Source organism: Onychostoma macrolepis, chromosome 06 (genome assembly GCF_012432095.1).
Source record: "Onychostoma macrolepis isolate SWU-2019 chromosome 06, ASM1243209v1, whole genome shotgun sequence".
Lineage (NCBI taxonomy): Eukaryota > Metazoa > Chordata > Actinopteri > Cypriniformes > Cyprinidae > Onychostoma > Onychostoma macrolepis.
Genome location: NC_081160.1, coordinates 3,229,403 through 3,245,663, shown reverse-complemented (window position 1 = coordinate 3,245,663; position 16,261 = coordinate 3,229,403). Strand labels below are relative to the sequence as shown.

General features: G+C 36.3%; 2 protein-coding genes across 18 annotated transcripts in view; one reads left to right on the top strand and one right to left on the bottom strand.

The window, feature by feature from the left end:
* The first annotated feature begins 383 nt into the window (after nucleotides 1–383).
* On the top strand, nucleotides 384–8,943 carry hyi (hydroxypyruvate isomerase). Its single transcript, XM_058777813.1, has 8 exons — nucleotides 384–745; nucleotides 1,453–1,564; nucleotides 4,118–4,232; nucleotides 5,204–5,282; nucleotides 5,370–5,419; nucleotides 6,797–6,866; nucleotides 7,754–7,888; nucleotides 8,206–8,943. Exons 1-8 carry the CDS (start codon nucleotides 547–549, stop codon nucleotides 8,259–8,261), a joined length of 816 nt encoding a protein of 271 aa, XP_058633796.1. The 5' UTR covers nucleotides 384–546; the 3' UTR covers nucleotides 8,262–8,943.
* A 75-nt stretch (nucleotides 8,944–9,018) lies between these two features.
* Nucleotides 9,019–16,261, bottom strand: part of szt2 (SZT2 subunit of KICSTOR complex) — a 108,858-nt gene continuing 101,615 nt past the window's right edge. For all 17 annotated transcript variants that reach the window (XM_058778056.1, XM_058778064.1, XM_058778060.1 and 14 more), the window contains 3 exons: nucleotides 14,073–14,186; nucleotides 13,055–13,123; nucleotides 9,019–9,802 (listed from right to left, as the gene is read on the bottom strand). In XM_058778056.1, the coding sequence (XP_058634039.1) occupies nucleotides 9,659–9,802; nucleotides 13,055–13,123; nucleotides 14,073–14,186 (327 nt within the window). In that variant the 3' untranslated portion in view covers nucleotides 9,019–9,658. The remainder of the gene's footprint in view (nucleotides 9,803–13,054; nucleotides 13,124–14,072; nucleotides 14,187–16,261) is intronic.

Below are 16,261 nucleotides of genomic sequence, written 5' to 3'. Positions count from 1 at the left end.
AAATAGCTAGATTTGAATTAAACTGAAAGGTTGAACTGTATTGCCAGGACAAGCTTGCACCACTATCAATGGAGTTAAACTCTTTTTTTTTTTTTTTGTCTGGGCAATAACAATAAAATGTTTGTTTGTTTAGCAGTCAAGACTTTAAGGTTTGTGTCTATACAGAAATTCCCTAAGAAATATTCACTAAAATGTGAAAGTGTGATAATTAACCCTGCTCACCCCCTCCTCTATGTGGAAAATAATTAGAGTCAGATCATATATTATAATGGCAGTAATAATTAAGAACATTGTAAGTAATCACTTAAAAGATGCATTACTGTTGTTAAAACTATGTGTAATAATGTGTAACAGCGGACAAGCATCAGCGCGCAGGCGCAGAGAGTCACGTGTTCAGTCAGCTGAGCGCTGAGGATGTAAACACTGAGCACGTGTTCAGACAGAGGCTGATCAATAAGCGCTGGACCTTGATCATTCAGTTAGTTATTAGTTTTGCTGTCTGTCTTTCATTGAGCTGCACATGTTTGCCTTGCTGCTGACTCTTCAATGGCGCCGTTAAAGTTTTGTGCCAATATTTCTTGGCTCTTCACGGAGTTACCGGAGGTCACGCAGCGGATGCGCGACGCGGCGCGTGCGGGGTTCCGCGCGGTCGAGGCGGCGTGGATCTACAGCTCTGACCTGAAAGAGTTAAAAACCGTGAAGGATGAAACGGGACTCGAATTTGCGCTTATAAACACCCCCCCGGGTAAGACAGAGACTGACTGCAAGTGAGCGAGAGACGGACGCAAACACAGATAGATAGATAGATAGATAGATAGATAATGCAGCAGGATAATGAGTCGTGTTCTGTAACCTGTCAGCTCGCAGATAAAGGTCTCTGAAGGGTGTTTGTCATAGACAGGAATAGAATAACTCTGAGTTCATTGGTCACAGATATAATGGTGCTTCATATGCAGATAGAACTGCTTAATGGAATAGATCCGACCTTTCTCAACTCACGGGGGAAGCATGAACCCATGTGATGCAATTCTGCTCTGATGTAAGACTTGTTGCACCACACTAAATCACCATTTAACATATTTCAGTGTTTGCATGGCAGCCCTTTTCTTCTCCAGCGTTCTGCAATTAGTTCAGCTTGAAGCACTTCATAAGCAGACCTCATTCAAACTGTTTGTGGATCATTTCAGTCTTTGGTTGTGCTGTCTGTCTTCAGGGTTTTAATTTCATAAACATCTATATCCGGCCTTTTGCGAATCAAAGTAACATGCACACAATTTAATTTTGTCCAGTAATCCGATTTTTGTCAAATGTTTTGTAAAATGATATGCTGCAGAATGCCCCATTTATGTTCATCTGTAAAAAGCTTGGCATTCAGACTTTCGCTGCACTGATAATGTCATAATGGCCTGAAATGTCACGATGTCTTTAGGAATGTGTGATTTTGTCCTTCAGGAGATTTAAGCGCAGGAGATCTGGGACTGGGTGCTGTTCCTGGACGAGAGCAGGAGTTCAGACAGGGTTTGGATCTGGCGGTGCAGTACGCTAAAGCACTGGACTGCAGGAGGTACTACTGTGCATCTTACACTGTGTTCATGGTCATCATACGGCCTCTTTTTTCCGTACATGTCCTTGCTGGGATTTCTAAATTGCCTAAAATGTTCGGGTTGCTGATCCCGCCTTCTTGCATGCCACGATTGGTTGATTATATGCAAGTCAAACTACTTTTCAGTCATTACCTTCAGCAAGTATGAAAACAACAGAAAAACGAAGCTAAAACCAGGACATTTTAGGCAGTTTAGAAATCCCGAGACACACATGTCCAGGAAAAGAGGATGTACTGTATGGTCATCCTAACTGTGTTTATTTTCACTAAGCATGAGGCCTAGGATTTTAGTCCAGTAAATTGCTGCAGAGATGACACATTTCTGTAGGCCAAATCTGTTGCATTTGCAATCTGTTGCAAAAAGTTGCATTTTAGTTATTCTAATTTCATCTTCCTCAAGTCATTGTTTTTTTGAACAGGTTTTTGGCTAAATGCCTGAAATAAGGTCTGTGGTGATCACAAGCTCAATATGTTTTCGAGTTTTTATTCTACAACATAAAAGCCATCGTTAGTACACCCTTGTGATTCTTTTAAAAGTTTTTGTCTTGAAAAAAGTGTCTAAATGGGACTACAGAGGCTGTCAGGGACATTAAACTTTATCACGCCAAATCTACTCACTAGTAGCTTTATAGCCTCTTTGTGTTTATAATCATGCTCTTGTAAACTATTATAACTTGCAACTTTCAGGGATAATGTTTTTTAATAAAGACAGAAAGAGCTGTCGGAAGTTTAGTGATGGTGGCACTGAACTCATGTGACTGTAGTGTAGTTTGTAACTTTAGCTTTTCACTGATTGTATTTTTGTTGGTCGCAGAGCTTATTTTCTGCAATAATCCAAAAGCTACTGGAAGAAATCCTGTTGGGTTTTTGTTGAGGGAATCAGGGTGATGCAGCAGGGATATCCGGCCTGATGTACAAACAGAAACTTAACCAATTATAAAATTTGGTGTTGGATTTACATGGAAGTATGGAATGAAAATAAAATTTTTATCTCACAATTTAAACTTTTGAGACCAAAAGTTGCTTCTTCTTTTTTTTTACACAATAAAACAGATTTAAAAAATTCAGATTTGAGTTTATATCTCATAATTCTGACTTTTTTCATAAACTGAAATTACCTTTACAAAAAAATGTAAACTTGGAATTGCAAGAAAAGGTCAGAATTCTAAGTTTACATTTCACATTTTTTTATGGTTATTGTGACTTTTTACCTCACAATTCAGTTTTTTTTTTAAGATAAGGGGCCTTATTTATAAAATGTTGTGCAGAAACCATCCTAAAATTGATCTTACGATCGTCTCTCAAATAAGCTCCCTGCCTTGTAAACAACACCTAATTAATGTCATTATTATTAACATGTAAAAGATCGCCAGTCATCATCCAAATTCTTTAATTTAGAACAGAGAGCTGCAAGAACAGCTTACATTTTCAAAAACCTGCAGTACTCCAACAAGAAAAGTGTGTACGTCTGCTCAGACCCTGACGTGACGCTAAGCACTTCTCCACGTCAGTGGAACAGACAGTTTTTACAAATATGAGCATTGGCGTGGATTTAAATGCACGCACACTCTAAGATCAAATCTGAGCTTAAGCACGCTTCATAAATGAGGCCCATAAACTCAAAAAAACTGAATTGTGAGATGTAAATGCACAATTCAGAAAAAAGTCCTCTAATTGTAAGATGTTTATTTGTAATTGTAATTTTATTTTATTTTTTTATTTAAGTTTATATTGACATTTTTTTGTGGTGGAAATGATCAAGAGCACTTGTATTGCTTGTTGCTTTGTTTTTTGGCGCCTGGTTAGGACACAAATGCATAACGCAAGTATAACAGGGATGCAGTGTTTGATGAACCTGATTCATATTCACAGTTCTACGCTTCGAGGGGAAGTCGTGGCCTAATGGTTAGAGAGTCGGACTCGTAATCCAAAGGTTGCGAGTTCGAGTCTCGGGCTGGCAGGGATTGTAGGTGGGGGGAGTGAATGTCCAGCGCTCTCTCCCCCTCAATACCACGACTGAGGTGCCCTTGAGTAAAGCACCGAACCCCCAACTGCTCCCCGGGCACCGCAGCATAAATGGCTGCCCACTGCTCCGGGTGTGTGTTCACGGTGTGTGTGTGTTCACTGCTGTGTGTGTGCACGATGGATGGGTTAAATGCAGAGCACAAATTCCGAGTATGGGTCACCATACTTGGCCGTATGTCACTTCACTTCACTTTCATTCTTATTATTTAAAACATAAAACCGGCCTCCCGCTCAGCGCACACTAAAGCTGACGGGGAAACATTGCACAGACAAAACTTAAGCGTCTAGACATAATAGTTCATGCTGTTTCTCACTAAAATAGTCAGAAATGGCTCCCTGGAGGCCGGCGTCTGTGCAGCGCTGCCCCAGATGTCTGAACGTCTGATCTAACGCTCACGTCCTCCACAGGAACCTCATTTTCTCCATCAGCTGTGATCTCGAGATGTTTTACCTCTGCTGAGAGTAACTCATGCTAATGTCTCTCTCCAGGATCCACTTGATGGCAGGGAGGGTGCCAGCGGGGGCGGACCGCTGCGCTGTTGCCATGGAGATGGAGGACACTTTTGTGCAGAACCTGAAACATGCTGCAGGTGTCCTCTCAAAGGTGACCTCCACCCCGTTACTGCATTATAACACGGCCAGAACGTGTGCTTATATTCCACAGTAGAAGCTCTGGAGGTCTCTCGGTGGCAGACCCTCCGTCCTTCTTAAATGACTGCAGTGTTCTCATACAACAGGCTAATTCATTGTAAATAGTTCAGTGCCAATTCTTGGCAGTCACAGAATCTTGTAATAGTAAGAAACAGTGATACATATAAACAGTCTCTCAATAGTCTTGATGAGTAATCAGTAATAATTCATTCAGATGTCATTGAATTCATTAATGTGCATTCATGCAACATTCTTCAAATTTTTATTTATTTCTGGTTACATTCCATTCCTTTCTATAGATACAGTATTTTTTATTTTAATTATTCTTATTCTTTTTTGGTTATAATTTTTCATTCAGGAATACTGTAATATTAAAAAACTAAACTAAAAATGCATAGGTATAATAAAATATACACGTATTTATAAAAAGCGACAGTAATAAAGACAATGTTACAAAAGATTTCTTGTTCTTTTTAAACTTTCATCTGTGAATCTTGAAAAATAAAACGTATCAGTTTCCACAGATATTCGGAATCAGAAATGTTTCTTGAGCAGCAAATCAGTATATTAGAATGATTTCTGAAGGATCATGTGACACTGAAGACTGGAGCAATGATGCTGAAAATACAGCTTTGAATCACAGGAATAGGCTAAATTACATTTTAAAATGTAAAATATATTAGAATATATGTATATTAAAATATATAATTTTTTTTTTTAAATCATATTAATATTTCAGAATTTTACTCGCTGTATTTTTGATCAAATAAATGCAGCCTGGGTGAGCAGAAGAGACTTTTTTTCAAAAGCATTTTAAAACTCTTTCTGGCCCCAAACTTTTGAGCGGTGTTAATGCTGACTATCAGTGTTAGTTGTGTGTGTATTTTGTTTATCATCAGCTGTGACTCTCTCTTTCCTTTACAGGAAGGCATTCTGGGATTGATCGAGCCAATCAACAGCAGGATCACAGATCCACGTTATTTCCTTGACTCTCCACACCAAGGTAAGGTTTTTCCTGAGCATGGTTATGTGTATTTTGATTCCTGATTATTTACGCGTGTGTTTTTTCCTTTATCATGACTTTCTGCAGCTGCAGTGATTCTACAGAGAGTCGCTCATCCCAGCATCAGGATGCAGATGGTGAGTGAGCTTTATTTTTAGTCATAGTTAGCATTATTATTCATGAAGCTTTTACCTTAAATTACTTTAGAGACATAAAATATTAGGATCTTTTTTCACACTACAAGCTCATTGAAAGTGAACCAATGAAGGTGATTCTAAATAAGTGGTACCCAAATCAAACCACGGTCTTTGATTTGCCCTGCCATCCCATATACAAACAAATAATAAAAAAGCCATTGAAGCATATCTTCATTATTATTTATTTATTGATTTTACTTTTTTGTTTTATTTCTTTACTTTTGGCCCATGACCATCAATCAAGTTTGATTTTTGGCCCTTCATATTCAGAAGTTTGGGCACCTCTGTTCTGAATATTAAAGAGTGACTTTTGAGGACAAACACCTTGTCTTACATATTCCCATAAATTTGAACTTAAAAGTATTTGTAATTTCATAATTAAAATCTATTATATAAAACACAAATAGCTTTTCAGTCAACTATTTGTTTTCAAAAATGGCCACATTGGAAACTAATTTCATCTAGTGGTACTTCGCCCAAACAAAGTCTCACTGAAAGCTAATCATCTGTGAGATATCTCATACATGTCATGTAAAGTTTAAATGTAATGGTACTAGTAATTTAATAGTAATATTAATTTTATCTTTGTGCTTTTTTCATAACAATAAACTTAAACTTTAGTTTAGTTCTTTAACGGCAATTTTTAAGTACATTTTTAAGACCGAACTTAAGTCTGTGCTCCAAAGCATTCAAGATTTACGACCGTTTTGGTTGGTAATCTCATTTTCAGGGCCATGCAAGAAGTGCATAGCAGGTAATAAATGGATCATAACTATTCCATAAATATAATTTAGCACAATGAAATCTGCTAAAAACATAAAATATTAAATAAAAAACATTATTAAACAGATTTAGTACATTGATTTTGCTTGAAAAAAAAAAATAATAATCTGTTATTTTTGCCTGCCACACGAGCAGCACCATAAGGATAGAAATTGCATTACTGTGCACTAAAAACAGCTGAGCAACCGCATAGTCAAAGCACTCACGTTTTCTGTGAGAATCTAGTTATCTGCTCTTTCAGCCTGTTGTGTTTGCATCAGCCGTGAGAAGTGAGCATCACGTGAAGTCGTTTTCACTTATCTCATTACGGAGTGGCTGCACTGTTCCAGGATAATAAAATCACTCTCAGCGCTCTTTGATTCCTGCGCTGAATAAATGATATGAGGGGAGTTTGTGCATTACGCAGCTGCTGTGTTTCAGTGTGTTTGTGAACGGCTCTCTGTCTCCAGCTCAGCACCGTCTGAAGAACAGAAAACCCACAGCAACCGCAGTCTACAACAACAACATCACTAATCTGTCTCTCTGCTTTTATAGGACATCTTCCACTGGCAGATCATGGATGGCAACCTAACGCAGAATATACGCAAATACTTACCAATGACAGGTAAATGTGGAAGACTTATATATGCATCAAGTCTCCTGCAGTGCTTTTTGGTGAAGCATCAAATCACCCAGGTGACTCAAAACCCTGCGACTTCTGGCTTTTCCAAAAACTAAAAGCCATCATTGTCCCATGTACAGTGTTTTTTTTATATCTTGTATCTTTTATCTCGATGCTAAAATAACACTACTCTTAAAGTCAGTATGCTTAGATTTCATTTACTTTTTTAAATCGTTTTATTGAGAATGAATGATTCCTTAGTGCATTTGGTCACACTTTATTTTAAGGTCAAATTCTCGCCGATAACAAACCATTAACTATGACTTCAATAAACTCGTAATTTGCTGCTAAATTAATGTTAGCAAGGAAGTTATTAAGTTGAGGTATTATGTAGGATTAGGGATGCAGAATATGGTCATGCAGAACATGTGCTTTATAAGTACTAATAAACAGCCAATATGTTAATATATGACATTGCATGCTAATAAGCAACTAGATTTTTTGGACTTACTATTAATTTTTGTTAATATCTTGAATTACATTTTAGATTTTGTTTTCATTTTCGTTTTAATTTTGGTTAAAGTTATAGTAATTTTGTGTTTGTCATTTTATAATTTTTTAAATGTGTCTATAGTTTTAACATTTTTTTGTTTGTTATTTTAGTACTTCAACTTTTTAAAATATATATATATATAAAAAATATATATATATAAAAAATATATATATATATATATATATATATATATTCATAATGTTTGTTTTCATTTCAAGTTATATATATTTTAATGTTTTAGTTGACAATAATAGCCCTGCGTTGCACTGGGCCAGAAACATTCATGCATTGCAAAGGAAAATCTGTCCATTGACTCATGGCTTCACCGCTGTCACAGGTCACATCCAGATCGCTCAAGTTCCTGACCGCCACGAGCCGGACAGCGACGGAGAGCTCAGTTACACGTATCTCTTCAAGCTTCTGGAGGAGCTGGACTATCAGGACTACATCGGCTGCGAATACAAACCTCAGCGTGAGTCACGGTCACTGGACACTTGGTTTTATGCCGGCTTTTTTACATTTGAATACTCACCATGGCTTTTACAGCATGAAACGCATCCATCAGGATATACTGTATGTTGACAAGTCCATGGATGAATATAGAAATAATGTTGCACAAAAATCTTAAAGGTATTTTGTGAGTCTAAATCTCATTTACTTATTGATATGCTTCATTTCCAGACTGTAGCCACTGCGACAGTTCAACAACTTTTCAATAACTCTTAGATTGCAATAAGTAGTGTGAAATTTCATTCTTGATAGTTCATATTTGTAAATGTGATTGTCCAGGTTCCACAGAAGCGGGTCTGGACTGGCTCAGAAGATACTGGAGCAGCCACAACTGACGAGCAGCTTCACTTCTTCAGTTCCTGCCTCTTCTAAAAGGCAATCATGTATTAAAATGAGAAGACTGTAATTTTCTAAAGCATGAAATTGACCCATAGACTCCCATTTTCAGTTGTTTTATTAATATTTCACTTGTCAGTAGCTATGAAATATATTTTTCTGTCTCTCAAGGCATTGCACACGAAGAACACTTCAGATGTTTTAATTTAAGATTTATTGTTAAGCGTTTTTCTTACAAATCCGCCTCTATATACATAATGTACAAATGACCTTTTTCACACATTTGAATTGCTAATTCAGCTTCTAACATTTTAATAAATCTTTCTTTCAAAAATGTTCAGTGTGCTTCAAGAAAACAAAACAGTAAAACGCATTTTCATTTTTCAGTTTCTGTCACTGCAGGAGGTAAATCGTCCTCAGACATTTGCTTTCCTTCATGTGAATGAGTGTCGAGCCCAGTGTCGTCTCAGCGCTGTGCTAGTTAGTAAGACTAATCGTTACCCGCTTTTTATGTTGAAGGTATGTGAAGACCATGTGACTAATTTAAAGGGACAGTTCACCCAAACATGAAATCCTGTTATCATTTATTCACCATCATGCTGTTCATATGAATTTCTTTTAGCTGCTGAACACGAAAGATGATGATTTAAAGAATGTTGGTAACCAAACAGCTGACGGTAGCCATTGACTTCTATAGTATTTCTTTTCCCACAGTATGGAAGTCAGTGGCTACCGTTAACTGTTTGGTTACCAACATTCTTTAAATCATCATCTTTTGTGTTCAGTAGAAGAAACAAACTCAGGTTTGGAATGACATGAAGGTGAGTAAATGACGACAGAATTTAATTTTTGGGTGAACTGTCCCCTCAAGAGATTCATCTCGAAAGGTGAACATAATACACAAGCTCCCATCAAGTTCATATGAAAGTAAAATAAAGGCACTTTCGGGATGAAAAAACGGCAGTAAAGACAATCATGTTGCGCAAAGTGATGCATTATGGGGCAAAAAAAATTAAATAAAAAAAATCTAATGCACACAGGCTACAGAAACAACATCAACAACAGAGGAGATGGAGAAAAAAACAGCACAAATGAACACTAGACTACAGAAGGACAGTATGGCTTTGGCAAACCAGCGAAGTCTCACACGCAATAAATACACCCTCCCGGATAATCGCCATCCAATCAACAGAGCAGCACATTTAGCCGTTTCCTGTGCAAAATATTAGCAATGTAATTGCTTAAATGGATGCAATCTGGCCACGCAGCACACATTACACACACAAGATGCGTTCAGGCTCAGTCTGTGAGCGACGGGCGGCTTTGCACAAACTGACTTCAGACACTTGACTCTGTCTGATGCACCTCTGGCAGAAACACAGAGGAGCACACAGGTTCACAGCAGGCCCGTCCAGAGGTTGTAGCAGGCGGTGTTGATGACCGACTCCAGATGGTGGTACATGGAGACCAGCTGCGGTGGAGGACTGCTGCTCGACTGCGTCTGCGCAGGTAACGGCTCCCTGAAAACAACCTTCAGACTCTGGAAGCAGCAGAAGACAAGGTGAAACAGAGAGATTTACACTGGGGTCGTGTTTGATGTGCAAGAAATGAATGAATGAATCTCATCTGGCAAGAACAGATCCAGGTCGCATTTCACCTCAGAATCAATAGTATATTTAATAATAATAAAAAAAAATGAAAAGTATATTTTGCAGCTCAATAAAAGCATATTCACATCCCAGTTTCTATGGTAATGCAAAAAAAAAAAAAATCATTACTGTAACAAGACAAAAAGGTAAATAATAAAATAATAATAATAAATAGAAACAAAAGCAATGTTATTGAGCATAATTTATGCATCACGATAGTATTTGCTATACTGCTTTTAAATTATTTAGAAAAATTGAATATTTAAATAACTGGGCTGTAATATAGTTAGAATTTAGAGTCAATAATGAGAATAATGATTAATAATAATAATTACAAAAAAAAGATGGATTAAGGCAATGAGAACTGTAGGAGAAAAAAGTTTAAAAAATGTAATGTATAATAGAATATCATTTTAGATTTATATTTTATTTAATAATAACAATAATGTTATTACATATATACATACACACACAGTCATGGCCAAAAATATATCGGCACCCTTGGTAAATATGATCAAAGGAGGCTGTGAAAATTAATCTGCATTGTTAATCCATGGGGGGAAACATCATTATGAAATAAATGTTTTTCTCTAATACACATTGGCCACAATTATTGGCACCCCTAGAAATTCTTATGAGTAAAATATCTCTGAAGTATATTCCCATTCATATTCACAATTTTGAGCACTCCAGGGTGATTATGAACATGAAATTATCCAGCCATGGCTTCCTGTTTCACAGAAGTATAAATAGGAGGGAAAACAAAGCCTAAATTCCCTTAATCATCCATCACAATGAGAAAAACCAAAGAATATATTTCTGATGTGCAGCAAAAGATAACTGAGCTTCACAAATTAGTGAAGTGGCTTTAAGAAAAGAGCTAGAGCAGTGAAAATTCCCATTTCCACCATCAGGGCAATAATTAAGAATTTCCAATCAACATAAAATGTTAGGAAACTGCCTGGAAGAGGACATGTGTCTATATCGTCCTAATGCAACCCCATGTGTACAATGAAATTTTGATGTTGTGGGCCTATATTTCTGCTGGAGGTCCTGGACATCTTGTTTAGACACATGGCATCATGGATTCTATCAAATATCAACAGATAAAAAATCAATAAGTTACTGACTCTGTTAGAAATCTTATAATGGGTCATGTTTGGATCTTCCAACCGTACAATAATCCAAACACAAACCTCAAAAACAACACAAAAATGGGTCACTGAGCACAAAACCAAGCTTCTGCTGGCCATTCCAGTCCTCTGACCTGAACCCTGTAGAACATGAGTGAACTGAAGAGAAGAAGCACCAACATGGAGCTGGGAATCTAAAGGGTCTGGAGTGATTCTGGATGAAGGAATGGTCTCTGATCTCTTGTCAGGTGTTCTCTAACCTCATCAGGCATCATAGGAGAACATTTAGAGCTGTTAAACTGGCAAATGGAGGTTTCAAAAAGTATTGAATAAAAGGGTGCCGTTAATTGTGGCCAATGTGTATTAGAGAAAAACATTTATTTCATAATGATATTTCCCCCCATTTTAAATTCTTATTATCCAATGAAAAGTTAGATTTTTGTGAATTTTTAACAATGCAGATTAATTTTCAGCCTTCTTTGGTCATATTGACCGGCCAGTGATCGGAATCGGCCAATTTTTCGGTCAGTCTCACTTCTTGCCGATTCTGAGGCGATCCTTTTATTGCCAGCGGCGCAGGCAATGACATCACAGCCACGCGCACACTCACAGTCGTGTGTAAACCATGGTGTAAACACGTTGTTTCCCGTGAGAATGATTCTAATTTTAATTGCATTCAATGTAAATAGCGACTGATAATGTATTTATGTCATGCCAGATGAGGCTTGCACAGCCTGAGTGTTTGAGAGAGACAGCACACACACAAAGTAACTCACAGAAATTTATAGATGCATACTGCGGTAGATTTTTTTTTTACAAAATATGATTTAGATAAGCAACATTATACGGCCATGATGTTTCCCCAAATATCAATATCAACACGATTTCAATGACACACAATAGTATTTCAATAAACAAGAAGTTAAAATTAAGCGACTTAGATTTTTGTACAAAATATTGACTGTCTTTGCTCAGTTTTTCTGACGAAAATAGTTCCGATCAAAGCCACAGCAGAAGTGTTTCATGTCTCCGAGCAACACGGCGGTGTTTCGTTACTGAATGAATCCACGTTTTTGAACGAATCCAGTGAGTCAATGATTCAGTGGCCCATTCATAAGGAAAGTCACTTGCCTTGCCATTTGAATAAATCGGTTGAATGAATGAATAAATGACTCACTCATTAAAAGGGACACTTGCCGCCACCTACTGGTGGTTTAGTCATATTTAAAAGTATCATTACATATTTTCAACATTTATTTGTATATATGTAAATATGTAAAACATTAATCTTATAAAATTATTTATGAATTTGAAATTGCAGTGTAAATGCATTTATGGCACCTCAGCTTCATCAAACTGTCTGTGTAAATGCATCTAATGTCACTTCAGATGCAGCTTCTGTTTCCTCAGCAGTGGAAAGATAGAGTTTGTTAACACTAATTTCATTTGAATGGTAACAACTCTACAGTTTCTTATTATGCTAACTGAATTAATTGAAACAGTAAGAATTTGATGTGAAAGATGACACATTTAATAAGGTTAGGGGAAAAAAAAATGACCATTTATAAACATAGTGGGAAATGACATCTGTTTTGTTACATACAGCAACTCATTTTAAGTTAACTATTTCTTCCTCTTTCCAGTCACAGAGCACTTTATTTTGTGAGTTGCTTAAGTGAGAGAAAATGTGTAACTTAGTCCAGATTGGGGGAATTGTAATGTTTAATAATTTGTTTTATTATTTAAATATTTTTTGCATTGAAATTTGCATAGATTTTTGTTTGTATATGCTGCCAATTATAGTTCTTAGAAACAAAATCGGAATCGGCAAAAATCGGTATTGGCAGGTCACACTTCCAAAAAAATCGGAATATATATATATATATATATATATATATATATATATATTTATATATTATTGTTACTATTAAACCAGAGATTAAATAATGTGAAATTAAAAAATAAAATAAAATGAAAAGAAATTAAAATTAAAATACAAAGTTAACTCACAGTTTTTCCTGCCTGTGTGTCCAGGAAAACGAGCACAAAACAGTCTGTGAACTTCTGGTTCAGGACAGCCTGGAAAAGAGAGAGTTTATGCCCAAACAACACACCATTTAAACATTTAATATCTTGACACCAGATGTTTCTTTTCATTTTAAATTTAACCCTGATCTTCACAATCCATTTAACACGAATTTACGCTCAGCGTTAGGAAACACAGCATCAGCCTCAGGAAACAAAGGCAGGTGTTGTTTCAGTGTATATGGAGGGTGAAATGAACATCAGCTCAGGAAATCTGCATAAGCCCACAACAATTCCAATTACAGAATGAAGCATGAAGTGGCCTTCAAACACACTTGAGGATCTGATGATAATCATCACATGAACTAGTACACAGGCACCGAGGTCTCATAAAGTACCACGCTTTACCACGTGCTTCCCTGGCCTCAAGTAACAGAGTTCAAGGTCTTTCCAGGAGAATAATGATTCAAGAGTGGTTTGCCATCAGCACTTCCCATCTCGTAATGTACTATGACACGGCCAACGGGACTAACATCTCACACGACCCACAACACGACTGTACGGCCCGGGGATCTGCTTCATGTGCATAGCTGAAAATGAACACTAAAGATCTGGACTGTTAATATGAGCTTATAAAAGGCATTAGAATATTTAAGTGTTACTCTCTGCAGATCTTGCTTTTCTTTTTATCCAAGAAACCTCTATCAAAATTTCCATAAAATTATGGAGCAGCACAACTGTTTTCAACATCGATAATAATCTGAAATGTTTCTTGAGCAGCAAATCAGCATATTAGAATGATTTCTGAAGGATCATGTGACACTGAAGACTGGAGTAATGATGCTGAAAATTCAGCATTGATCACAGCAATCAATTACATTTTAACATATATTCATACAGAAAACAGTTATTTTATATTATAATAATATTTCACAATTTATCAGTTTTTACTGTATTTTTGATCAAATAAGTGCAGCTTTGGTGAGCAGCAGAGATCTCTTACCAGATACTGTATGCCGCAGTCATCTTTAAAGTGTCTGCAGTTCTGTGGGAAGCGGGACAGCAGAACTTTGATGAGACTCTGGTACCAGGTGGGACTCATGTTCAGGAAACAGTCCTAAAAAACACAAATCACAAAAACAACATAAATGATGACAGAATTTTAATTTTGCACTTTTATTAAGATTATTCAGATTTTTTTTTCTTAAAATAGAAAACAGTTCTCTTAAAATTGTAATAATATTTGTCAATATTACTGTTTTTACTGTATTTTTGATCAAACAGATAAAAAAATATCAAGAAATTAAATAACTATCTACAATCTTTCAAATTGATAAAAAAAAAATTAACAATATATAACATCTTTTTTATTCATTTATTTTTTTCCAGGACAAACTTTAACTGTCCATTAATGTACTTTCTAAGTAAAATGTTTCCTAGTATCATTTAAAGCAAGACACTCAAACAAAGAAACAAATATTTGTGCATGTAATATGAGTGCACAAAAAAAACCTGAATGTTGTCAAAAGTGCAAAATAAAACAAAAATTACACATATATTACATGCATAAATATGCATGTAACTATAACATGCATATTTATGCATATATGCATAAGAAAGCTTCTGTGTACATTTTAAACTTGAGTAAAAGCTGAAAAAGATTATTCTGCCTTTAAAAAGCCTTTGAGGTGCTGAAAGACCAGACCAGAATATTTCTCTTTAAATTAGCCGGCCTGTGCACACAAAGCATTGTTATGTTTCAGATCAGATTTCATACAGGATCTGGCGGCAGGCAAGAGCCGCAGACGCTTCAAGTCAGCGAAACCACAGGAAGGCAGTTTTCACAGTCTGGCTGCGGCACTAAATTTTTAAAAAGATGTAATTTGCTGCAAGTTTTCTCCTGGTCTGATATCACAGCAGGAGTACATCTCCACTTCCTTTGTGAGCGTGTGCGGCTCCGACAGCAGTATACATCATCCCAGCCAGCGCTCAGACTAGCATTAGCAGTCGTGGCACAGGAGCTCGCTAACACTGACTAAGCCATTCTGCTCGCGTGAAGGGAATAAAGAGGAATCAAATGCCATTGATATGCGGGTTTGCAGAGACGGGCGTCCACGGGGGAATCTGAGGCTATGGCGTCATTGTGCATCACCGGTGGAGAAAACGTCGCATCTCATTCTCCCAGAGTTCAGCTGGATGTCAGGAGGCCAATGAAAGCAAACTCAGGATCAGGAGGAGGTGAAGACTTCAGGTGGAAGCAGAAGATGGTCAATACGGTCATATAAGCACTTTTGCTCAGCACACACACACACACACAAAAAAAAGCTTTTTTATGTTTCAGCTTTGCAAAACTGTAATAGAATAATGCTCGATGGATCAGCCAATAGGGGCAACCGACCACCACCTCATTATCATATTGGAAATATAAGTAGGATATACAGAAATACCGTAAACAAAAGCCATAAATACAGATACAAATGGTCCTAACAATAAATAAATTGAAAAACGTATTATTATTAATTTAATGAATACATTAGTAAACAAATAAATAAATATTTGACTAATATATTGAATATAAAATTTTAAAACAATTTCTCCACTGGATCAGCTATTTAAGTATGTATTATTTATTCTGTGCCATATTTGTGTCTTTATCTACTTCTTAAAATTGGGGTGGGGCAATAATTTATTTGTTGTTACTGCTGAATGAAATGAACACTTCTATGATTTTAGCATGCATTCAATTGATCCAAAGGGACAAGAAAATACATTTTAAATGTTATATTTCAATTAAATGCTTTTCTTTTAAATTTTCTATTCACACAAATAATCCTGAAAAATAAAAATACCATGGTTTTCACAAAAATATGAAGCAGCACAACTGTTTTTATCACTGATAATAATTAGAAATATTTCTTGAGCAGCAAATCAGTATATCAGAATGATTTCTGAAGGATCACTGAAGACTGATTGCTGTGATCAAAGCTGAATTTTCAGCATCGTTACTCCAATTACATTTTACAGTATATTCACACAGAAAACGGTTATTTTAAATTATAATAATATTTTTTTACTGTATTTTTGATCAAATAAATGCAGACCTGGTGAACAGAAGAGCCTTCTTTCAAAAACTTCTAAAAATCATTGTGATTCACTCATTTATTAGTTAACTAAATAAATCCTCCATATAAC

Bases quoted from the DNA above. Each gene is read 5' to 3' on its own strand.
- hyi (XM_058777813.1), top strand. From the start codon at position 547: ATGGCGCCGTTAAAGTTTTGTGCCAATATTTCTTGGCTCTTCACGGAG. The intron at 1,565-4,117 runs GTACTACTGTGC...GTCTCTCTCCAG, and splicing joins AAAGCACTGGACTGCAGGAG to GATCCACTTGATGGCAGGGA. The intron at 5,283-5,369 runs GTAAGGTTTTTC...GACTTTCTGCAG, and splicing joins CCTTGACTCTCCACACCAAG to CTGCAGTGATTCTACAGAGA.